At 34.7% G+C, this 26,555-nt stretch overlaps 1 protein-coding gene across 3 annotated transcripts in view; it reads left to right on the forward strand.

The window, feature by feature from the left end:
* The window catches only part of LOC118197716 (uncharacterized), a 146,838-nt gene that overhangs the window by 112,756 nt on the left and 7,527 nt on the right, over positions 1 to 26,555 (forward strand). For all 3 annotated transcript variants that reach the window (XM_035369248.2, XM_035369247.2, XM_085816521.1), the window contains exons 11-13: positions 1,272 to 1,446; positions 4,166 to 4,341; positions 14,972 to 15,197. In XM_035369248.2, the coding sequence (XP_035225139.2) occupies positions 1,272 to 1,446; positions 4,166 to 4,341; positions 14,972 to 15,197 (577 nt within the window). The remainder of the gene's footprint in view (positions 1 to 1,271; positions 1,447 to 4,165; positions 4,342 to 14,971; positions 15,198 to 26,555) is intronic.

Consider the following 26,555-nt stretch of genomic DNA (forward strand, 5'->3'; position numbering starts at 1 on the left):
CACTATGTTTTTAAAAGTCAAATTTATCGTCTGTGGCTTGAAAGTTTTGTTTATTCAAAATGGCGAATTTAACAAAGCAGTCGTTTGAAGGCTACATTTACACTCTTTCCGAAGAAAATATGCATACTCCGTTACCCAAAAACGATGTGAGAGTCATGGTTTTGTGATATCTAAAGCGTCGATAGGTAATATCATCAACAAGAAAGAAAAAAAAAAAAACATCAAATTGACGCTTGAAGTGGCACAAAAATTCCGAACAAGTATCCAAGGAAAAAACGGACATCTTCGATTATTGCAAACGTACGTTGTTTAATGTTTAAAGAAAATTCCTCTAGTCAAAGGACAGTTACAAAATCATTAAAATGCTCGGTGTCAACTGTAAACAAAATGATAAACATTAATTTAAATCTTAAGAAAGCGAAAAAACGCAATGTGCATTGTCTTCTTCCAAAGAATATCGCTCAACACAGGACACGCTGCAGAATTCTATATGAGAAACACTTATCCAAAGAAAAGTGGAAAACAATTGTCACAATAGATGAAGCATGGGTGTATTTAAATGATTGTAACAAAAAAAAGAGCCATTTATTATCATAAAAGAGGAGAAAAAAATTTAAGTACGTGGTTCAAAGAATCGAAAGAAAGTTTTTCTAAGGGATTCATGATTGTTGCTGGTTTTTCTTATAATGGCAAGTTAAAAATAAAGAGAGTGCAAAAAAAAAAGCCAAGATTAACTCCAAATACTATCAGGAACATATTTTATCGCCAATTTTTCTGAATGAAATACCATCGGTTTACCCACAGTGCCATCCATTTGTGAGACTCCATCAGGACAAAGCTAGCAGTCACACATCAAAATCTACTGTAAATTTCCTAAAAGAAATGGAACGAAAAACTGGTATCAAGGCCATACCCTTCACTGATATCCCTACTAAATCTCCCGATGTGTCACCTATGGATTTTTGTGCTTTCGGACTTTTAAAAAACTGCATTATCCAAACGTTGTCCCAAAACCCCAACAGGACTCTGGAAAGCTGTTCGTAAGGAATGGGATAGAATACCTCTTCTGCCACTTCAAAAGGCATTATTATCCTGGAAATTGCGGTGTCGAAAGATAGTTCAGAATAAGGGATGTCAAATAGAACATTTAAAATACAAGAATTTTATGTAATTTAGTTTTGTGAATACAATATAGTACATCGTCTAAAAAATGTGTGAACAGCCTCTGTACTTCTACGTGTGCTTGTTACATTTTGGAACTTTTCTTACAGAGTGGAGGCGTGGACTGTGTGTGTGATGTCTTATGCGACGAGAAGTCTGCGGAAGGGGCTCGGAGTGAAGCTGCAGGCCTCGTGGCGCAGATCACGGCTCCTTGGACAGATGGAAGTAGTTACGTTCTTCGCAGCATCACCCAAAATGCCGACAAGCTTGTCAAGTCCATCGCAAGTAAGTTTCTAGCAATTTTTTTTTTTTTTTCATAACAATAACTGAATAGAAGTAAAATCAACTTCCAATTACCCTGGGGCGGACAAACTGAGTTGTAGATTAACAAGGTCCTGTTTTGGTAAGTTTGTTTATTGCGGAAAGATAGAAAAATTGCTACCCCCCTCCCGACCCCAAAAAAACAGTAGTTCTATTCGACTTCTTAACGCTAGTGGGACCAATATGATACTGTTCAAAGTTTTTGTAAATATTATTCTGTAGTTCCATTTATAATTTAGTTTCCTCATTTCTAATTATGTTTGATCTCATGTTACTTGCAGTGTGTTCTTCTTATTTTGAATATTCATTTAATTTACATAGCCAAATAAACTTAATATTAAATTCCTCTTAAAATTCAGGTAACTTGCTAATAGTACTTTTCTATTAATTATAATATATGTTACTTCTGCTTCCTGTGTTCCCTCCCCCCTCTTTTCAAAGACTTTCGGAAAATCTGGAGATGAATGTGCATAATTTTGGTCGTATCATTTTTAAAATTACTGAATGAATTATATATATGTATATAGTATATAGTATAAACCAGTATTTTTCAATTTCGAACAAATTTCCTTGGAAATCAGATACGCAGTATGCTATGTTTTCACGGCAAAGAAAAGGGGGATATCAGCTCTCAAAGTTTACAAAATATTTGTAGCAAGACTGCATTTATTACACAGTTTTTTTTTTATTTAGATTTATTAGATAAAATATTTTTCCAAATGAATAAAAGTGTTTTTTTTTGGGGGGGGGATTGTTGTTGTTTTTGTTTGAGTGAAATCTGGATTTATTTTTATATTTTTATTTTATGTTAAAATCGTCTTAGAGAGGGTTTACTGTATTTTCAGTAATCTGTGGGTAGAAACTAAATATTAAAATACAAAAAAAATCCAGCTTTAACCAAGTAATCTGAAAAATCTTGAATTCTACGTCGTGTGTGCCTAGATAATTTTAATTCTCTATTGTAGCAGTTTAATTATACAAATGCCAGACATTTGGCCGCTAAGATTGATCTTGCTTTCCAATACTTAAGAACAATAAAATTAAAAGAAAATAGTGCAATACATTCGTCAGTATGCTCTTTATCCATGGACTGTACAGAGATACAAAACGTACAGATTGAAGAGTCTTTAAGTCAAATTTTAAAAAGATTCAAACTATAGTGTTCAGTTACCGTATGCTTCGCTTGCACGGGCAGCCACTGCTAGAACTAACAGACTTCCACTCCAGAAAGTGCAAAACGAATTCTAAGAAGTATTCTGAAAGCTTCCTGATTTATTAGGAATACTGTGCTTCGTGGAGATTAATATCAAGACCACGAGATTCTCATCTTCATTGTAAAATTTTACAGGAACCACGAAAGCCACAATTCTACCCTAATTAATTGTTTAGAAGACTAGGCTTAACATAATTTGAAACGACAAACATTTTTGCAGCATTTTCATGTAACTTTCACAGTGTGAAACGGTAAAATGTTTGTCTAACAGATTTCTGCTTTAAAAACAGGCCCTATTACATCAATTCCAAAAATGCTATTAAAGGCCAGCACATGGCAATGTACTATAGTTAACAACAACCGATTTGCGCTATGACTATATATACATATACAGTCAAAAGTCTTTAATCCGGACGTCCATAATCCGGAATGATCTATAATCCGGACCTCAAAGCTAGAAACTTTCTGTGCATGCGTAAACGCACAATGCTTTTACGCATGCGCATAATACCTTTACGCATGCGCGTTTAATGTATAACGGACGGTATAAGCTAAGCTAAAATTATCTAATTATCTATTTCAGTTAATGTTGCAGATTGTGTTCTAATTGGATCCGGCTTATTATTTTCTGCAGACTGTTAGAGCAATTTTATAAAAGTAAGCTTGAACTTTCGATCATGTCCAAAGGAATTTCCGATTCTGGAGCTGCCAAAGGATCTACAAAGCGAAAGCATCTTTCGATGTCCATCAGACAAAAAGTAGATTTTCTGCAAAAAATGGATAAATGCATATCCTTTATTTCTTTAACCATTCCGAAATCTGTTTATCAATTTCACGCTGCTCTGCGGGGGGGGGGGGAATGTCGCGTCGCGCAATGAACTGGAAGTTGATCTGTCAGCACTATCTTTATCTTCAGGGCAGATGTTTTTATTTTATTCTGCTTATAAATTCCTTACTAAATGTAGTATTTCATCTCGATGTACTCCGTCTTTTATATGATTTAAATCTATCTTTATCTTCAGGGCAGATGTTTTTATTTTATTCTGCTTATATCTTACTAAATGTAGTATTTCATCTCGATGTACTCCGTCTTTGATATGATTTAAATCAAATTCCTCGTCATTATAAATATCACGAATACGCATCAAATAGTTTTCTGGTTGCAATTTTCTAATTTCGACTATGCGTAATGTATGCTTTACGCATGCGCGCGTTTAAAGAAATGTTTAATAAAGTAAACAAATAAATATTAAGTTTTTTTTTGTAAATTTTGATAGCCTTTAGATCATAATTGCTCTTTATTTAATAAATTACCGTTTCATATTTTTAATTTTATAATTTCTGCATGCCATCTTACCACATTTAAATTGATGATCTATAATCCGGAAAAACCGATAATCCGGAATCGCCGAAGTCCCGACGAGTCCGGCTTAAAGACTTTTGACTGTATTTTATTTTATTTTTCTTTAGATCTAGCTTCAAAGACAGAAAGCAGTGAAGTGTTTCTACTATCCTCTGCAGCACTGGCTAATCTTTCATTTTCCGAAGAAGTCCTCAAAAGGATGAAGGAAAACAAGGTGCTGGAAATTTTAGTGAATGCCTGCAGAAACAGTCCACACGCAGCTTCTCTTTTCATTAAAGACCAAGTGCGTATTCTGCAGTTTCTTTTATTTCAAAGAAAGAAGTGTCTTTGATGTATTCTGGGAATGATTTTTTAATATCAAATTAAATTATATTTCAACGCCGGGATGTTTAAAATGTTAGTCGTAGTGGTGTCTCTGTAATTTCATTTTCTTAATACCATTGAAATAAATAGTTGCAATAAAATTAAAAATATACGGTCAAGTACAAACTCGTACGAAGAAAATAGATGAAAATATTTTAATTCTTTCAAAAGGTGTTATTTCACTCTTCAGACTGGATATTTCTATTTCAAATAAGAGCAAACGCAATGGTTTCATTTTTTGGCAGAATGAGGAAAAGGATATTCATTCCTAAAATGATTTTCGACTCATCAGAATTTGGCATATTTTTGGATTATCCGACCTACCCTTCCATAAAAAAATTCCAACTCATTAATGTCTTTGCGAATTGTCGAAAAATATTTGTATCTTCGTGGCTTATATAATTATTATCATAACTAATAATAAAAAGAAGAGTTTCATAAAAAGCAAAACACTGTACACTGAAGTGACAAAAGTCATGGGATACCTCCTAATATTTTGTCGGTCCTCCTTTTGCCCGGCGAAGTGCAGCAACTTGACGTCGCATGGACTCAACAAGTCGTTGGAAGTCCCCTGCAAGAATATTGAGCCATGCTGCCTCTATAGACGTCCATAATTGTGAAAGTGTTGACAGTGCAGGGTTTTTGGGCACGAACTGACCTCTCGATGATGTCCCATAAATGTTCGATGGGATTCATGTCGGGCGATCTAGGTGGCCAGATCATTCGCTGGAATTGCCCAGAATCTCCTTCTAATCAATCGCGAACAATTGTGGCCCGGTGACATGGCGCATTGTCATCCATAAAAATCTCATCGTTGTTTGAGTACGTGAAGTCCATGAATGGCTGTAAGTGATCTCCAAGTAGCTGAAGGTATCCATTTCCAGTCAATGATGCACCAGAGGACCGAATCCATGCCATGTAAAAACAGCCCAGACCATTATGGAACCATCACCAGCTTGAACAGTGCCTTGTTGACAACTTGGGTCCATGGCTTCGTGGGGTCTGCGTCACACTCGAACCCTACCATCAGCTCTTACCAACTGAAATCGTGACTCATCTGACCAAGCCACGGTTTTCCATTCGTTTAGGGACCAACCGATATGCTCAGGAGCCCACGAGAGTCGCTGCAGGCGATGTCGTGCTGTCAGTAAAGGCATTCGAGTCGGTCTTCTGCTGGCATAGCCCAAGGAAGACAAATTTCGCCGCACTGTCCTATCGGACACGTCCCTCGTATGTCCCATATGGCTATCCCATGACTTTTGTCCCATATGGCTATCCCATGACTTTTGTCACTTCAGTGTATGAAAGGGGAAACAAATTTCTGTATTTTATGTTCACACTTTTACAGCTCCTAAATAGATCTTGTCTCTACTTTTAGACATCAAACATACTTACAATTAGTTAAAGCCAGTTTTAATGGTATGTCCATGTCGATGACCCAAGGCCAATCGGGAAATGATTACAGTCAGTCAAAATAACTATCGTCTTTTAATTATATCTAATACAGAGTTACTTATCTTTCAGTCTCCGGTAAAACAATATACAATCTTAATTCTGCAATTTGATACGGTACATATCATTCTATTAACTTCTCTGAATTCATAAAATACTTCCACACGTTGATGAAATTTTTACGGTCAACTCCAATTTTGTGGCCCCCGTCTAAAAAAAATATGATGAATACTGAACGATGGGTTTGTCATAAATCATCGTAAAACTCTTTTCGGAGAAGACAAAAAGAAAAATAGTTGGGATAATAACACCAAAATTAGATCGTGTCAAAGTATTTGATACTATTGTTACGAAATGTACAGGCGCGGTGAGATGGCTTCCCCGCAAAGCAGTTTAAGGGTTGCCATAAAATGGCATAGGAAGGCAGGGTTGCCACGTTTGGCCAGAAATCGCCCATTTGCCAACCTTTGGCGGCAAAATTGGCGATATATCATGGACGGATGGAGAACCTTCTGGAACGAATTCTTACCGGTTTAGCCCAGAATGTTCTTGAACACAAGCCGAAAGCTATATAAACCCTGCTGGTCCGCAGTCAGTTAGTATCGATGGAGTGCCTCGTCGAGAGGGCGAGTAAAGTGTGCCTCTCGAGTGCGAGTTAGTCAGTATCGAGATGGTGTCTCGTCTAGCGAGTCAATCCCTGCGGTGTCGGACGCAGCTAACCGCGATACACTAAGAGATTCCTTCGGTGAACTCGACGACCCACTCGGCACTCGCTGCCCGGCTGTCAACACGACCGACGTCAACTCGATTTCTGGACTAAACCGGTAAGAATTCGTTCCAGAAGGTTGTCCATCCGTCCATGTTTGTCGCCAAATGGGCGATTTCTCGCCAAATGTGGGAACCCTGCCTTCCCTTGCAATTTTATGACAACCTTAAAACTGCTTTGCGGGGAAGCTGTCTCATCCCGCCTGTACATTTCGTAACACTATAGTGTGCAAATTAGTTGTGACAAAGCGATTTTTTATTATAATTTTTATGTACACTGCGCAAAAAAATGCGGAGCAGTTCGATAGCTCTCGTTCTACTGGGCCGATTGACGAAATTTTTATTCGTTTTTTATGTCCCGAAAGCGCGACTTAGGATATGTATTAGATTTATATATAGCGTTGTTCTAATATAGGTATTTACTCAAAATCGGACTTTTTCTGAATTGACATGCCAATTTTGTTCCATATTTAGATCCTATGATTCAAATTATGCCAAACTCCCACGAGTAGTATGTAAAAATCGCACGAGTAGTTTTTAAACAATTAGCTCTAAATATTTTAGCTCCTCAGTGTTAATTCAATTTGGAATGTATTTATTAATATCTCTTTTTTTACGAAACTTATTTGATTCCTCCCTACACAGTTCGAAATATAGGTTCATTCCAAATAAAATTCACCCATTTTTATGATTTATTTTTTAAATTTGTATTTTTAAATAATTGTTATACATTTTTTTGAAAAATATTTTGAATTATAATCTATGAAATTTTTACAGTCGACTTGAAGTAGATGTATTTCTAAGCATACCTGCAAAAAAGTAGAGCTTTTTATTCGAAATTTTCGAAGATATATCTGAATTTATATATTGGTGCGTTTTGAAATTTGGCATATTTGTTGAAAGCGATAATAACGAAAATATGGCTTACGCACTTCGTTAAAATTATCTGAAAATAGAAACAATGTGACTTTTTCCCCGCTCCTCCACAATGTAAAAAGACAGGAATGATGTGAAATGTTTTCCGCTGCTGCACAATGGAAGGGAAAGGAAAATAGGTGATCATATATTAAGAAGTTCGCCAAGTGAATTATTCTTGGCTCAAACTGAATAAAATGCGCCAAGTTAAATTTTTGAATTTCTCCGTAAATGTCGCCCCAAATTTTACAAAATTTAATATTTAGGCATAATTTGAGTCGTAGAATCGAAATATGGAAAAAAATGGTATGTTATTTCAGAAAAGTCTCATTTTCTGTCAAAATACCTATATTAAAACAAAGCTATATATAAATCTAATATATATCCTAAGTCGCGCTTTCGAGGCATGGGAAACGCAATCTGAAATTCGTCAATCTGCCCAGTAGAACGGGAGATAACAGCGAATAATAATAATAAAATTAATAGAAGATGTGTCTAACACAAACGACATCGCTAATGCATTGAATAATTGACTCTACTAGTCTTTTTTGCATATATTGTTTACATTTTTATCATGGACCCATACTTTTATAGTATTTTTATCATGCACCTTTTTCGTACAATCTATTTTGCTAAGGTTTTCCTTGAGAATGTGCCAGAATTCGATCGGGTTTAAGTCCGGTGTATTTCCAGGCCAGTCTAGCCCAATAATTTTATTCTCAAGTATGAATCTTCTGACAGATTTCGAACTGTGGCATGAAGCTAAGTCTTGTTGAAATGCCCTAGAAAAGGTTTTCGAGAACGTCCCAATTCTTTATTTAAAAATTTCTATCTACTTCCATGAATTCATTTCCGTCAATAGAAGGTAGATTTCCAGTGCATTTGCAGTGAGAAAACCCCAAAACATTTGGTTATCAGGGTATTTTATGGTTTGTGAGATATATTGAGTTCTTATTGATTCACCCTTGCTTCATCAAACAACATCAGATGTACAACCATGATCAATAAATGAGTCTCGTCGCAGAAAATGACCTTCAGCTAGTCATTTGGTGATAACATCGCGGCAAAAACATCGCGGATGAAAACGTCGCGGAGGAAACAACGCAACGCAAAAACGTCGTACTACAAAATATAGTGGGAGAAAACATCGCATTTCTAAAACATTGTTGAACAAAACATCGTCGTCTAAAATAAAGCGGTTCGAAAACTTCTCAGTTTAAAAACATCGTTGTTGAAAATATCGAGGTAAAAAATAAAGTGTCTACAAATCATCGCATAACGATAACATCGTAGAGATGCTTTTTTCAGGTTTTAATAATTGTAAATGGATATTCCCATAATGATTTGTGAGCGCAAGATGTGAAGAAGGATAATTTTTACTTTCACATTTTTTTTATTAAGTAATTTTTTTTTTTTTTTTTGCTTCAAAAGTAAGAAGGAAACTTAAGCATAGAAAACTAAATACAACTTATAGATTATACTTTTCATGAAAAATTACCAGTAAAAATTTTATAAAAAAAATGATTTATTAATGGCCTTTGTTAGTTAACTATGTCGGTTTAAAATTCTATTAAGTGCTATAAGTTGCATTAATTTTCTATGCTTAAGTTTTTTTCTTATTTTCTCAGCAAAACGTTTATTAGTTAATAAAAAATATGAAAGTAAAAATTATCCTTCTTTCCACTTTGCGCTCACAAATCATTATGGGGATATCCATTTACAGTTATTAAAGCCTGAAAAAATGCAGGTCTGCGATGTTATCGTCATGCGATGATTTCTATATACTTTATTTTTTACCACGATATTTTCGACGACGATGCTTTTAAACTGCGAAGTTTTTGAACTGATTTATTTTCGACGACGATTTTTTGTACCACGATGTTTTAGAACTGCGATGTTTTCTATTTGCGATGTTTTCTCCTTCGATGTTTTGCCTTGCGTTGTTTTCTCCACGACGTTTTCGTCCGCAATGTTTTTGCCGCGACGTCTTCGGCTGTAACCAGTCATTTGTGATCCAAGAGTCATATTTCTTAGCCTACAATAATCGCTTTGCTTCATTTAACGTGTATAAAGTTGTTTTATAGTAGGCTTTCTTGCTTTCCGACAAGCAGAGGGTAATCTACGCTGCACGTTTAAGGATGAATATCAGCAGAAGATAACAGAGCTCTTTTAAGGTCTTTTCTAACTTTTATTGGATTATTAATACCATTCTAGAGTAGAAATCGATCAGATTTTGAAGTTATTTTCCTTTTCCTCCCACATTTATCTTTCCTTTCTGGAGAAAATGATCCAGTTTCATTGTGTGTTCTCAGAATTCGAGAAACGCTCAATTAACCAATACCAGCCGTGATTGCAATATCTCTTACAGTTATGGACTGTTAAGTGCAATAATCCTCGTTCCCTTTCTAGGCGTTATATCCATTTTTAGTACACTAAAATGAACGAATGCAAAATGCACTTATGTATGACAAAGTAACTTCCTCTTCTCACCAAAATAAGCTTAAAATCCTAATTTATTGTCTTAATCAGTTTTAAGTAATTAAAATCAGACATTCAGATCATATTAAGGAAAATAAAACTGCTTTAAGGGACCTGCTGACGCCAGCTGGGAACCATCTTAAAATTTTGGGAAAATATAGCGTTATCGGAATCATTTTGCACGCTGTAGTGTAGCATTAAGAAAAAGAAAGTAGACGATATATAACATTAAGTAAAAGAAAAGATCTTTCAAGGATTCCTTTTCTAAGATCATCCATCTCTTCCAAAAAACAAAACGTTGTAACCAACTTAATTTAACTCAATGTTATTAGTTAAATTCTCTTGCAAATATCGTTATGTAACAGCACGTATAATTTAGTTTTGCATTTCAAATGAAGTTAATTCTTCTTTTATTTATAGAATATCCTTTTTTCCTTTTCCCCCTTGGATACTGATTCGGTTTTTGTAACTAAGTGAACTTATTATCCAAATCGAACTACTTGAAAACACAGATAAGTTTTTAATAGCATTTCTGTGTGAATTTTAACACGGATTATTCCTTTTTACTTTTTTTTAAATTATTGCGCTATTAACCGTGATTTGGAATTAACGTAAATATCTTCTCCGGTATTAGTGGCAAATCGAGAGATGAATGCATAATTAATTTATGTATGAGATCTTTAAGGAATTTTTTTGAAAAACGTACGAGCAAGCAAGTAGAAGCCGATGTGGATAGGACGAAGGTAACCATCTCTACAGAATATATTCTTTTAAAATTTTCAAAACTGACTATTATAACATAGTACTATTTAGTTTATTAGCATTATTTTGTTGATACTAAAACTTGAAATTTGAATTAATTGAAAACAGAACAATTCACAGAATATTTTTTCATAGTCATATAATCTAACAGCAAATTATCTCTTCAAATTCTAAACAATCCCATCTAACAATTAAAACAGGATAGGATAAAAATTTTCCCTCCAAACATGGTCATCAAACCCATATCATATTTCTTCAAACTCATGTCTTAAAGCAGGAAATCATTGTATAAACTTCGCTTTAACAATACCACTCAAGATCTGACGAAAATAGACAGATATTATTGCAGAAACTAGAAGTTATTCTTTGAATGAAAAGGAAGGGAGGAATCAATCTGCGGGCCCAGCAACAAATTATACTAGGGAACAAGTCGGCAAAACGAATGAATAAAAAGTAGATTCAAGGAATGAATTGTATACTTTGTTGGATCAAAAACTGAATGTCTTCATATTTCATCCAATGGCGTTTTTTTAATAGATTTTTGTTTTTCTGTAAAATTATGTCCTTTCCTTTTGTATTCAATACATTGTAATTATTTAAAGAAATAATTGTAACCAATTTATATTCAAAATACACTGTGCATCTATCAAAGTTTTGGGAATGTTTTCCGAGTGGGTAACAAGGTCTATAAACTTGCCAAACGATATCGACAGCATTAATTACTATGTCGCAAAGCAGGACAAATAGCATTGGAAACATTTTAAACGTTGTGCGTGGAGTGTTATGCAGTATGTGGATATCAATAAAACACGATCCAATGTTTTTTCATTGGTACGGATGAATTCATGCTGGAAACAAAAAAACGTTGAGGATGAATCCAGGAAAGCTTCGACTGGATGAGAACATCAAGAATGCTGAAAAATTGTCATCTATCTCTTCGAATGATACTTGATGAGTTAAGTAATAAAGACGTTGCTCATAAAACTGCATGAACAACCTTGAAAACATTTTCCCTTCCACACTAATCGCAAAGCAGAAAGATCACTGAATTTCTGCATGTCATGATTTGATCCAAATGAAAGACATTAAAATTCCCCACCGATTTTTTCTTATGATCCTGAAACAAAATAGAAGTCATCTGCTTGGAAAAGAGTAGGTTTACACCAGACACTGAAATTTTAGTTCCGGAAATCTCGAGTAAAGACCATATTGACGACCGTTTTTGATTGGAAAGAGATAATTATGGAAGTACAGTCAAAAGTCGTTAATTCGGACACCCATAATCCGGAATGATCTATAATCCGGACCTCAAAGCTAAAAACTTTCTGCGCATGCTCCGCGTTGACACATGCGCATAGGCGTTTACGCGTGCGCGTAAGACCTCTTACGACTGCGCATTTGCGTGTGCGCAAGCGCAGAATACGTTTTCGCGTGCACGTTTTATCTATAACGGACGGTATAAGCTAAAATTATCTAATTATCTATTTCAGTTAATGTTGATGATTGCGTTGTTCCTTAATTTTCGAATTGGATCCGGCTTATTATTTTTTGCAGACTGTAAGAGCAATACTATAAAAGTAAACTTGAACTTTCGATTATGTCAAATAGAATTTCCGATTCTGGAGCTCCCAAAGGATCGTACAAAACGAAAGTATGTTTCGATGTCCATCAAACAAAAAGTGGAATTGCTGCAAAAAATGGATAAAGACATGAAGAATGTGACAGAGAGGTTAGTGAAAACGAAAAAATTTCGATTGACTAGTTAGTCGGTATTCTCGGCACAGCAATTAACGGGACTGGAGCAGCGGAACTTTGTAACTGAACAAAAAATTATGTCTGTTTATAGAATTAAAGAGAAAGTATTATCACATAGAACGAAGCAACTTAAACAACTTACATTGAAAGAAATGTTTAATAAAGTAAACAAATAAATATTAAGCTTTTTTTTGTAAATTTTGATACCCTTTAAATCATAATTGTTCTTTATCTCATAAATTACGGTTTCATATTTTTAATTTTAGAATTTCTGCATGCCATCTTACGCGATTTAAACTGATGATCTATAATCCGGAAAAATCGATAATCCGGAATCGCCGAAGTCCCGACGAGTCCGGATTAACGACTTTTGACTGTAGTTGTTTCTGAGCGCTATATGGGGAATTCAACGTTTATCAAGATGTAATGGACAGACTTCTCAGCGCATTACGTTTGAAAACGTTTACTTGAATAACTGAAATTTCTCTTACATGTCAATTCACTGCCACAGAATTTCATTTTCGTCAAGTAGTTTCTAGCAAAGAAAAGAATAACAATTCTCAACCGCCTCTCTTATTCATAGATTTAGCCCCTTCAAATTACTTCCTCTTCCTCTTAGTTTTACCTCAAAGCTCATTATTTTATTAGCACTAAAAAGATTCAGAAAACATTAAATCAATAATTTAAAGAGGGTTCCAAAACATGAGTTCTGTGAAGGTTTGGTTTACTAAGATTACAGCAAAGCACAGAGCTATCTGCCAAAAGGGAGGGATGACTTCATGGACTTTCTAAAGGAAACTATCTCGCATAAATGTTACACTTGGGGAAAATCACGAAAACGTCCACGCAGCCAGCTCATTCGTCTGGAATCGAACCCAGATCAGAACTACCAGTGTTCGAGTGAACTACAAGTTGAAAGCTTAAAAAAATTGCTTAAGCTGGAAATCTTACACCTAGTGTCTCACTTTCATTGCACTGATGACAATGATATAATGATAAGAGCAGCATTTACTTGCTGCTTTACGGTTAAATTCAAATTTTATCGAAGAAAAAGAAATTTTAATGGGAGAAAAAAAAAGAAGATAAAAAAAATATGAAAAAGAAAGGCGACTAAAAACTGAATAGTTACATTTTAATGTATGTTAACATAAACAGGAAGTATTATATCATGGTGAAATTTAGCTTACTTTTGTTTATTTTGTTTATTTATTTATTTATTTATTTTATGTACTCTGTAATTAGTTAAGCATCCAATCTTCAGAAAATCCTATCCTTGCAGCTTCCGTAAAGATTATTTTTTAACTCTTAATGAAAAAGAAATGAACAAAACTAATATACTAAAAACAGAATTCTTAACACCTGCTTACAAACAAAAGATTACTAAACACAGAATACATTGAAAACAAGAATTAATTTTTAAAAGTCTAGGAAAAGTTTATGATTAAAGATCTGTACGAAAAGAAATAAAACATTATGGTGGTCAATTACATTTCTTGTTTCCTGAATTCTAACACTTTCGATTCTTTAAGTTCTCTGTAAAGTCATTAGGTGTTTTTAAGAGGACACGTGAAAAATATGTAGCAGTTCCCTCGCCGGAACTCGGATCCTGGACCTCTCGAATACATGTCGAATATGCTTCCAATTACACCACGAAAGAATGTGGAAAGGAGAGAGAAAATACATTATATATTCCCCTTTTTAAAGGGCGATTGGGGATTAGTGGACCCAATCATCAAATTCTAGAGGTGAAGAATTGTCGCCCACCACCTTTTTTTAGTTTGGGTGCCAATTGCAGGGTCATTACTTTTTGGGGGTGTGGGGGGGGGGCAGGAGACGTGAAAAATGTGCAATGTGCTCGTCGAGACTCGAATCCTGGACCTCTCGAATATGCGTCAAGTGTGTTTCCAATTACATTGCGAAGGCTTGCGAGTTGGAGGGAGAAAATACCTTATATGTTTATAAAACTTCACTCAGAACTATTGTTATTCTTCGAAAACTTGAAAAACAAAAGGAAACAGAAGAATAATTAATAATGTAATATCATAATAATTAATATAAAATTTGATAATTTTATAAAATGTTCTATAAAATTATAACTTATCAAAATAAAATTCTACATATTCTATTCTACCGTAAAATTCTATAAAACCAAAACTGTTCTTTAATGTTGCTTCTTATTTATTGTTTTTATTACATTCGATATCATTTCTTTTTCAATTCATGAGAAAAGAAATATACGTAATTTTCTTTAATAGAAGGAAATATCGTATTGATATCTTCATTATTACTGCTATTTTTTCATTCCGTTTTTGATGTTTGACAGCACAATTTGAGCCTCTTTTAACAAGGCGAATGAATTTTCGTTTGAATAGGTTGAAATTACACATAAAAGACAAGAATAAAACTGTTTCATTTCTTTGCAGGTGGCAACAGTGCTGGCAAATATGGCAGCGAAAGAAGAATATCGAGATTCTCTCTCGTCCGGAGGAAGTCTGGTGTTACTGCTGTGTTTCCTGCAGCTGCGGCCCTCAGTGGGCCACGGGGCCCCGCAGCTGGCGGCCTGCGAGAGAATTCAGCAGAAGGCCGCTATCGCTCTCGCTAGGCTATGCTCCAATCCAAACACATCGAACATCGTCGCGGAGATGCAAGGTAAAAATAGTGGCATCTGGTGAAGAGCAAAGCTAAATTAAAGATAATAAATCTGATTTTTTGATAACTAAAAATACATAAAACACTCTTGGTCTGGAAGGAAAAGAATATATATATATATATCTGCGAACAACCAAATTCAGGTTTTGAAAGAATAATTTCGTATTCTTCTAACGTAGGCTTTTCTTCTATTCAATGAATTCTGATTCAGTTAAAATAACTAACTAAATAAATAAAACTATAAAGGTCACTGGTTGCAAGACCCAGATCTTTTCTTTTCAGAGGAGAAATATGATAACATATGCAAAATTATTATTAATACTTTTTTCTAAAAAGTGATATAATGAGAGCTAGTTCAGATCTGATTTTCTTATATAACCTTAAACTACACAATTTGCCTTGGAGTATTATCGTAAATAATTATGCGTGCGTTGTGTATTATACCCTAGTAATGCTACTTTGTTACATTTAAAGGCAGAGTAGAGATAACTGTAAGAATTTAAAATCTTCATAACTATAAAATAAGATGTCTCAGAACCCATTCGCTAAGTGGATAAAATTGCAGAATACTGGCAGTTGATTCCAGATTCTATTTTATATACCCATTAAACCGAATGGGCTGGTTGAGTAAAATTTCCCGCATATGTAATATGAAAATGAAACAGTGTCCCTTAGAATGTCCTCCATGAAGACATGTTTTCTCTTAAAGACAATCCTTTTGAGCTTTGTTGTAATGAACTAAGCCATCTAAATTACGCCTTCAAAAACTGATATACAGCCAGAGAGAAATATGCTATCACAAAGTTTTCTTCTAGTTTGGTTAGGTTAAGTCATTTTGAATATGGCATAATAAGCACATGAGGCCTATCTGTCTATGGGAAGAAATGCCTTCGTGGAGTACTTTCTAACAGAAACTGGCTCTTATTTTTGTTACACATGGCAAAAAAACACGAAAACCAACCATGCAGCAAGCCCTTCGATTAGATTAGATTTACCAGTATTTAGCGGTCTTTAACCGTTTGGCCACTAGTGATACTTAATTCTGAAGGAATCATGAGAAATTTGTTAGTGAAATTTCATTAATAAGTAATGTAAATTTCCCAATGTTTTCATAGCAAAAAGGCCAAAGAAATTTTTATACGGAAAACGCTTAGCGATCCAGCATAGTTTTAAACAGCGCACCTCAAATAAACAGAATATACAGTCAAAAGTCTTTAATCCGGACTCGTCGGGACTTCGGCGATTCCGGATTATCGGTTGTTCCGGATTATAGATCATCAGTTTAAATCTGGTAAGATGGCATGCAGAAATTATAAAATTAAAAATATGAAACCATAATTTATGAAATAAAGAGCAATTATGATCTAAATTTTTATATGGAAAACTCTTAGAGATCCAGCATAGTTTTAAACAGCGCACCTCAAATAAACAGAATATACAGTCAAAAGTCTTTAATCCGGACTCTTCGGGACTTCGGCGATTCCGGATTATCGGTTGTTCCGGATTATAGATCATCAATTTAAATCTGGTAAGATGGCATGCAGAAATTATAAAATTAAAAATATGAAACCATAACTTATGAAATAAAGAGCAATTATGATCTAAACGGTATCAAAATTTACAATAAAAAAAAGCTTAATATTTATTTGTTTACTGCGCAGAAAGTTTGTAGCTTTGAGGTCCGGATTATAGATCATTCCGGATTATGGACGTCTGGATTAAAGACTTTTGACTGTATTATACAATATGTAATAGATTTAAAGTTTAAACATTTAAGAGGGGATAAGCATATAGTAACAATTTTTGCAATACAAATATGATGAAACGTGAAACATGAACGCGGAAGCATAGTAAGAACATGAAGAACGAAAAGTCATTTTAATCACGAATATTTACAAGAAATAATGTTTGATATTTACGAAAAATTTTCAAATGAACAACCACCAAGGGAAATGCAGGTATCACTCTTCGGAGGGTCAAGTGCCTCAATTTATTGAATAATAATGTAAATTTGTATATGGTTTTTACACGGTTAATAAGATCCGTGTATAATTCCTTAAATAAGCCCACCAGTGGTCGAGCGGTATAGTTGCTGAACACTGGTAGTTCGGTCCGAGGTTCGAATACGGGCTGGTTGCATGGGCGTTTTCGTGGTTTTCCCCATGTTTAACGTGTATACGAGCCAGTTTTCCTTAGAAATTCCCCACCCACGAAGGCATCCCTTCCTTTACGCAGAGTGTGCTTTGCCGTAATCGAATAAACCAAACCAAACCAAACCAATTCCTTAAATAAAATCCGTGATGCATGTATCCCATCACAACGATGACAAAGCAAATAGGGCAATTGCTGGTCATTCATTTTAACTGCTTTTCTAAATATCAAATACTATTTCTTGTAATTGTCCATGAATAAGACTTTTCCGTGTTTTTACTTAACTATGTTTGCATGTTCGCACTTTCCATTCCGGCACACACTCTACTACGAAAATTGTTACTTTTGCTAATTTTATCGCCTTTAAAATTGTGATCATCTGTTCTGTTACACCCTGTTAATTTTAACAAAGTGCGTAAACCACATTTGGTGTTATTATCGCTTAAAACAAATATGCCAAATTTCAAATTGCACCAATATGTAAATTCATGTATATCTTACAAAATTTTGAATGAAAAACTCTAATTTTTTTGAAGGTGTGCCTAGAAATACATCAACTTTAAGATGAGATTAAAAATTTACAAAAAATTTTTCGAAAAATTTGCAAAAAATATTTTTAAATAAATCATAAAAAATATGCGAATTATATTTGGATGAAGCCTAAATTTCGAACTCTGGAAGAAGGAATCAAGTAAATTTAATTAAAAAAAGAGATGTGAATAAATATATATCTAATTCAATGAGCATTGAGGAGCTAAAATTTTGAGAGTTAATTTTTTAAAAACTACTCGTACGAGTTTTACAAAAACTTAGCAGTTTGGCATAATTTGAGTCGTAGACTCGAAATATGGAAAAAAACTGGCATGTCATTTCAGAAAAAATACGATTTTGGGTCAAAATACCTGCATTAGAAAAATGCTATATATAAATCTAATACATATCCTAAATCGTGCTTTCAAGACATGAAAAACGCAAGCTGAATTTCGTCAATCGGCTTACTATTGTTAAGGAATATTCTTTGATATCGCCAAGAGATGGCGTTAGAAGTCCATCTATTGGCTTACTTAACCCTTCCCCTTCTGAACACGTGACTTAAAATTTTATTCTTCTTGAAGGTGGAATTCGATACACTACGCAATAGAATTCGATTTAGATTCTTTGATGGAACTATTCAGTTCTTGCTTTTTGAGCCTTACTATTCGATTCAGGCATTTTAGCCTACATTGTATATATGTAAAATATTAAGTTAAATTAAAATTTATGTAAAACCTTTACAGGCCATGCATCTCATTGTGGATTATGAGTGATTCGAAATTTGATCTACAACGTTTCGTGTTTCACTATAACGGGAGATATAGGTCTCTACACCGCGGTGTACATCTGAAAATGTTACTGTTGATGCGGCGAGCAGGGATTTTGAAAAGACGAAAAGAAAAAGGAATTCAGTGATTGTCAGGATTGTAAAAACTGAAACGTCGGCCGTAATCTTACGTATTTGTTAGTATTCAACGGTGAGGTTTAATTACGGGCAAATTCAGTTAGTTATCTTTGTACAGCTTCGGCTAAAGTTTAGCTAGTTAGAATTAGTGTAGTTTCTTATTTTCCAGCTTAAGTTAAAGACCAAGTGGAGGCTTTCCTGTAAGCCCAAGGAGGGGCCGACTGTCATTATTTCTTTGAGTGAATAAAAGGGTATTTTAATCCTTCTTTGCACTTATATTTTATGCAGTAGTAAGGAGACATATGAGAAATAGTCGCTTGACACTCCCATAAAAGTTCTAGCAGCCAAGGACAATTTTATACAGCATTAAGTTGCTATATCAGGATCTTTGAAGACAGCATGAAACTATGATTCATTGGGTTACAGCCCATGTTGCAGTTGCTGGTAATGAGAGGGCCGACGTGTTGGCCAAACAGGCTGCACTATGTAATGCCAGGAAGAGACATGATGTCCAGCCTTCAAAAACAATTACCCATACAAAATTGAACAATTTTTTATTTTAATCTGTGGAAGCAAGACTGAAATGATTCAGTTAGGAAAAAAGATTATCTCAAGTTTATTGAATTGAAAATGAAGTGCCAAATAAGAAATAATATTGACGTGGATCAAATTATTACTGGGTACCGGTGCTTCCCGGGTAACCTATGCCGAAATAAACTAAAGAACAATGATTTATGTTTAACTTATAAAAAAAAATTGGTGATGCCAGACACCAAGATGATTGATTGTCTTTTGACCTGTCACGTGGGGGAAAAATTCAATTTTGTTAAACAACTTGACTCGTCAGAAGTTTGCAAAAGAATTCATATGTTTTCCTAATAATAATCGCGTTAAAGTGGGAATTCTTGTTTGATTTTTTTTTTACTTTTTATGTTTTGTCTGTGCTTTATTTGTATTTATTTAACCCTTTGTCTTTTTTTTATTTACTTAACATTTGCATTATTTTCTTTTATATTATTTTTAGTTTACTCTTTCCTTTCATGATGTCTGAGGTTCAATTGTTTTATCGCATCGGTTGCTTGTTTTTTGTTTCATTTTTATATATTTTTTGTTACTTGAGCCAATGTAATTGTTGTGCTTGGTTTTCCAAGGGGGGGCTGTTTTTTCCTTATTTTTAATTCTTTGTTTTGCGTCGCTTTATGGAGGTACGGCTGGGTAGCTGGATGTTCTCGTTTGTTGTTTCAACTGGCACATGTTAGTCATAAGACCCTTGTGGTTAGGTGAACTTAGGCTGCGCCCTCAATTAACCTTATAACCTAACTCAATTCTTGCAAGAAACACAGCGAAACACCCCTCGTGCCCTTATATCCCTTTCACAGTCACAGCTCCGCAGACACCTACATGTATGCTTACGTATTCAACTCAGAGTATTTGCATAATTCTTCGATAATTTAATTTGTGCCTTTTGTTCAATACTTTTCGTAAAAAATAGTTAAAATTTGTAAATTTCCTTCATTTTGCACACAAGTGTAATGGTGCAACTCCCTTTTTTATTACAATAGTGGCAGTGCCAAAAGTATACACATGCATATATAAACAATACCCCCCCCTTACCGACCTTTATTTTCTTAGTCATATACTTCCAATTATAGGAGTGTTTTTAATAACGAAAATATTCATGTATTGACAATGTTAAATATATTTATATCTAATATGTATTGGACAAATAACAAAATCTAACTTTTAATGAAGTTTATCGGTTCCTATGCTTATATTTGGGAAAGTTTTATATTCGTTATCAAAAATTGACTGCAGTGGCACAAAAATTGACTGGGATATTTAATTTCAAAATTTACAATTTTTTTATGTTATTTTTCAACTTACCTCGAGGGTTTGGTTTAGTTGATTATGGCAAAGCATACTACGGTTATCTACTTAAAGGGAGGGATGCCTACATTATGGTCTTTCTAATTAGCCTTGAGGGATCAATTAATTAAGTTAGAATAATTCGTGGAAATAACTTTAAATGAAGTGCAAGAAAAATATTTATAATTTAATAGGCCGTACAGGGAAGTCATGTGGTGTCCACATCAGATATTTTACTCCAGAATTACATTTCAAGGCGCCACTGTCAATTTGAAGGGAGAAAATGCAGTTCTATTGATGAAGGATTTTTTTAACTGAAGAATTTTTTTAACAAAGACTAATTTTGCTATACTATTTCTGAATCCCTGAAATCTCCGTAAAAAATTTCACCTCATGTTTAAAATTATTGTTTTGAAATAGCACATTATTTTCTTGGCGATGTTTCAGGAGGTTTGGAAAATGAATTAATGTTTCTCTTTCAAAATCTTGAACAAAAAGGGATAATTTATTTTCGAATGATTTTTTTCCAACATTGGAAATACAAGTACACAACATTGGAAATTGTATCTCAATAAAGTCAATACAAACTCAGTTGATTCATGAGCTTTGTCATATCAAATCATTTCAGAATAGCTTCGACTCTGGGAAAGTCAATTAAGCGAAGGCAATACTTCCCATTTTCCTAAACTTGCGAACCACAGAAATAATTCTGATTAGGAATCGTTTGCAGATGAATTGAAATCTTTAATTAAAGACGAACATTAGGTTCAGTGATTTTAAAAATCACAAGGCAATCTTGCGAAATTTCTCTTTTGCATTTGATGTTGATGTTGAAATGCAATTAATCGAACTACCAAAGAACCTGTTCTGAAGACAAAAATCAAGGATATTTGTGTTTCCTTTCCCCTGTAGTTTACGGTTAAGGTTATTTATACGAGAATTAACGATTACCGTGAAATTACATTTATGGATCTACTGATTGCCCATTAGTTCAGAATAGTCAACACCCTTCTCAAGAAGGAATATTTTAATTTCTAATAATAAGGAAGCAAAATGTTTTAAAAGATTTAATCTTGAAAGCCAACGTACCATTTCATGCACCAGAAAATCTGCTTATTAACTCTTCATTTCAACTAAAACTTTCTTAAATTGGCAATGAGAAAAAGCTTTAGCTGCAATTGTGTTGACAATCTTGATCATCCATTCCGTAGTTCAGTTCCGCCCTCAATTTTGATGGAGAACACCCCGGGGGAGATCGGGTCCGAGGGTCTCTCACCCCTCTCCCCTTCGCGTAATGGCAAACCGCACATTGAGTTGATCAATGTTAACGAATTTCGCATCCTGCGCATGCTCAGTGATTTACCGTTGGCGTGGGAGGAAATACTGGCGACTAAGGGCAGTACCTCCTACATACATGTAGGAGGTACTGCTAAAAGGGGCCATAGCAACCCTACAAAAGCCTGCGCGTCTTGTAGGTCTTATCAACTGTTTACAATTGCAATACTACCGAAACTTGTTTGTGCTTAATGCATTTGCTTCTGTTTCATTTCATTTTGGTTTATTTTGTTTATAAACGTTATGTTTAATATCGGTTATTTATAATAATTTCCTTGACTTTAATTCAGTAATTTAAACTGGATTTATTCTTTAATTTGTTAAAGTATATACGAATGGAACGTATGCTAAATACGCAATTGCTTTTATTCCTCAGAAGTATAATCAATAAAGATTCAGCTAATATATCTAGTAATGTTTCCTGTTTTGTAATCACTCTTAAGCGAAAATTTGCGTAATTTACAATCGATATTTACACTCTAAGTAATGAAGCAACTTACAACATAATAAGTTTCAAAATCTCGAACTGTTTATATCCAGATAACAGAATATCAACCACACACCGTATTTATCTTCTTTTAAAATTGTACCAAAGTCGTAATTGCGCCAAATTCTCTTCTGGGCATGCGCAGTGTGCGAAATTCATTTAACATTGATCAACTGAATGTACAGTATGCCACTACGCCTCCCCTTCGACCAAACCGCACGACAGGACTTTCGGCTTGCCGCCTATTTAGAGTGCCGTCATGCCACAGTGACACTATTCATTTACCAACGTTCTCCGGGATTCGAACCCGGGCCCTTCGGCACGGCAGTCAGCGACGCTAACCGCTATACCGGTTGGACGGCCAATGCGTTTCTTGATGAATGATGCAATGGTAAACAAGTATCTCGCGATTAATTATTTCCTCCAAAACAAAAAGAAAACCTTTCCTCCCTCCGGTCATAGTTTTGCTCCATCTATTGAAACTGAAATTATTTTCTTAAGTGGAATGATGTTTCTTCATGCATTCAATGACAGCATTTGCAGTACCCTCACCACGTGTCTAACCTTTCAATTTCAAAAATATCAAAATCTTTCGTTAGAACCCGTAGACAAAATAAATCGAACAAAAAATTAAACTTGTGCTGTATCATTAATGTTACGAGATTTTTTAACGGCTAGCAATAAAGCTCAACCAATTTAAAATCTTCGATTTGCTGATTAGTAATTTTACTTTTTTTTTTTTTTTTTTTTTTTTTTTTTAAATATATATATATATACACTCATGTCCATAAATTAAGGATAATTCGGAGTCACGCGAAAATCGAACTCTTAAATAAATATATTACCTGTAAAAAATCACTACACACATCTTCAAGAATCATATGCAAATTTCAGGAACTAACCAGATAACACCGATATTACGTCACATGACGAGAGTGTAAGAGAGTGATATATAAGGAATACAGGCAAAGAAGTAAAATTGATCGCAGGCGCTTTATAAGCATTTCAGTGCAATAACCGAATAGTTATGACACAAAGGACGCATTTGGATGATTTTATACGTGGTAGAATTATCGGCCGTCTGGAATGTGGGCGTACCCAACTGGAAGCATTAGACGAACTTGGAATTGTCCAGAGTGTCATTTCCAAGCTTTGGCAACAATTCCAAGATGATGGTAATGTGAGAAGACGTTACAGCACAGGTCGCCCCCAGAGTTACAACGCCGAATGAGGACCGGTATTTGGCAGTTACTGCCAAAAGAAACAGGCAGAGCACAGCCTCAGACCTGTCTCGTCAGCTCTCTCCAGCCACTGGTACGACAATTTCAAGGCAGACCGTGTACAGACGCTTAGGGCAGATTGGTCTATATGCTCGTAGACCTGTCAGATGCATTCCACTTACTGCAACTCACTGTCGCCTGCGGTTAGTCTGGAGTAGAGAGCATGCATTGTGGACACCGCAACAGTGGGCTTGTGTGATGTTTTCCTACGAGTCCAGGTTTAGCTTGCAGTCTGATTCTCATCGGACTTTCATATGGAGAGCTCCAGGTACCCGTTACCACCAAGAAAACATCATTGAAGGACACCGTTATGGTGGTGCAGGAGTGCTCGTTTGGAGTGGAATTATTTTGGGTTCCAGAACTGACCTGCATGTTCAAATTGGAACTATGACCAGCCAAATCTATCGGGAGGTCATTCTGGAACAATATGTACGTTTGTTTCCGGGCTCCATGGGCGCACAATTTGTGTTTATGGATGACAACGCTCGTCCTCACCGTGCAAACTTCGTAAGCGAATGCCTTCAATCGGAGGATATCACCCGTATGGACTGGCCAGCATTCTCACCAGACTTGAATCCAGTAGAGCACGTGTGGGACATGCTTAGCCGACGAGTTGCAGCCCGTCAACCTCCTCCTACATGTTTACTGGAACTTCGGAGAGCATTGCTTTTTGAGTGGTGTAATATCCCCCAAGATCAGATCGATAATTTGAGACTCAGCATGCCTAGGCGTTGTACGGACTGTATTGCATCGTCTGGGAGACATACAATGTATTAACAATCATACCAACCATGTAAGATTGGTTTCTTGTAAATAGGTTTTTTTTTTTTGTAATTTGCTCCAGGGAGAAAAAATCGCTATTTTTTTTAATAATATCAAACATATAGCATCTTTTTTTGCTCTTTACCTTTTGTTTAATAAATAAGCTTTACAAATAAGTCAAATTTGTTTTGCTTTTAACTCTTCCTTTGCCTGATTTTGCATTATCCTTGATTTATGGACATGAGTGTATATATATATATATATATAATCGAAATAGAAATTGAAAAGCTAACAAGTAATGATAATATATATATATATATATACATATATTTCCAATTACAACCGGTTGCTCAAATTTTCCTTCCACATTACATCAAAGTTGCATTGAGATGTTCCTTCACCAGAGCACTATCTCCTTTGAAAAACAGAATTTTATCAGGCAAAATTCGATAAATAATCCAACTTCATATGTACTGTAGATGTTTTTAAGCCTCGTATCGTTCGCGAATTTCATTTAGCGTTTTTATCCAGTCTGTTACATGTTGCATATCTTAACTGATTTTTCTTCACTACAAAATCTTAAAAGTACTGTTACGACGTTTTTCCCTAAATTTTTCTAACTAACAATAGTTTGTTAACAACAACTGTTGGTTAATTTCTAACCAATAATGAAGTTTTGTAGTCCCAGATTTTATGAAATTTTTTTTCTTACAATAATACTCCCCTTAAGTGAATATTGGTTGCTCTTAGAAAACTAATTGAACACTACTGTATGCATTTCACATGCTTCAGTTTTTCTACATTTTACAGCGTTAATATACTGTTCTCTTGAATTAGTAATCCATAATATTTTTATTTCTTCTCTACCCTTTAACACGATTTGGTTTTTTGCTTATTCCAATTTTCTCCCCCAAATCTCTCAAATTAAACTTTTAAGTTTCTGCTACATGAATTACGCCTTTTTTTATTTTTTATTTATTTATTTATTTATTTAATGTTAAGCCTTTCCTCCTTGAAGCCATTGTAGCTAATGTATGTAAAAGTAACACATAAGTACAAAACTACACTTCTTTTGCTCTGCAATCCTAGTAAGAACTATGAATGATATAAGTTTTCACTAAGCACATTGTGAGTGTAAGTTTAAGCACATTGTGAGGTCCCTGTGCCATGATGGTCCCTGTCTTGCATTGCCTTACATTTTGCTACCACTGTTTTCTTCCTCTTACTGAGAACTGTAACAAGAATAACTGGATTTGAATTATATAAATGAGAAATATTCTTTTGATTGCACCACAACTTGCTTTCTCCCAATATACTGTTCCTCTTTTCCTCATTGAAAAGAAGTTTTCAAAAGAGAGTCATTAACTTTTCACTTCATTGTTCCCTTGTCAGAAAACTATCTTTCACTGAGTGCAAACTTGCCTCCGAATGTTAATTGTTTTCTCTACCTCTATCTTAGTTTTGAAACTTTTTTCAGTGTAAATACATCAAGGTCCTCATTTAAAGGGACTGGGATTAACAGAATTATCCCTTAAATAGAGGTGTCCCTTACAGGAGGTACAACTGTACTTGTAAAATCACCTGAAGCTTCTCCTATGAACTTTTGATTTGTCAGAATGAGCCTTAGAAAAATGGCATCCAAGACCACTGAATGAAATCTGGAAAAGACCCAAGAGCAGTAGGATTAAATCGATATTGGCAGTGCTACAGAAAAGTTTACTTTCATAGAAAATTTGAGCTAGAGTTACAACCAAGAATCAGGATATCGTAGAGAAAGCAAATCGCTGCAAGAAATATGCCTTTTACGTATAAAAATTAATTATCAAAATAGTTTCCATAAAGTGCAAACTACTGTCTGCAGAATACATAAAATCCGCTATGCTAACAGAAAAAGAATTTATTCGTTATACAGCGTGAAACAATTACATTTAAACACATTTCTCTGGAAATATTTTTCAATTAAAATGTTTCAAATATCTTGTTAACAATTATTGTATAAGTGCTTTTACATTATCAGAAATTGCTTAAAAGAAACATAT

This window comes from Stegodyphus dumicola, chromosome 5 (genome assembly GCF_044657685.1).
Source record: "Stegodyphus dumicola isolate Sdum_Otavi_A_Nest chromosome 5, ASM4465768v1".
NCBI classification, from domain to species: Eukaryota; Metazoa; Arthropoda; class Arachnida; order Araneae; family Eresidae; genus Stegodyphus; species Stegodyphus dumicola.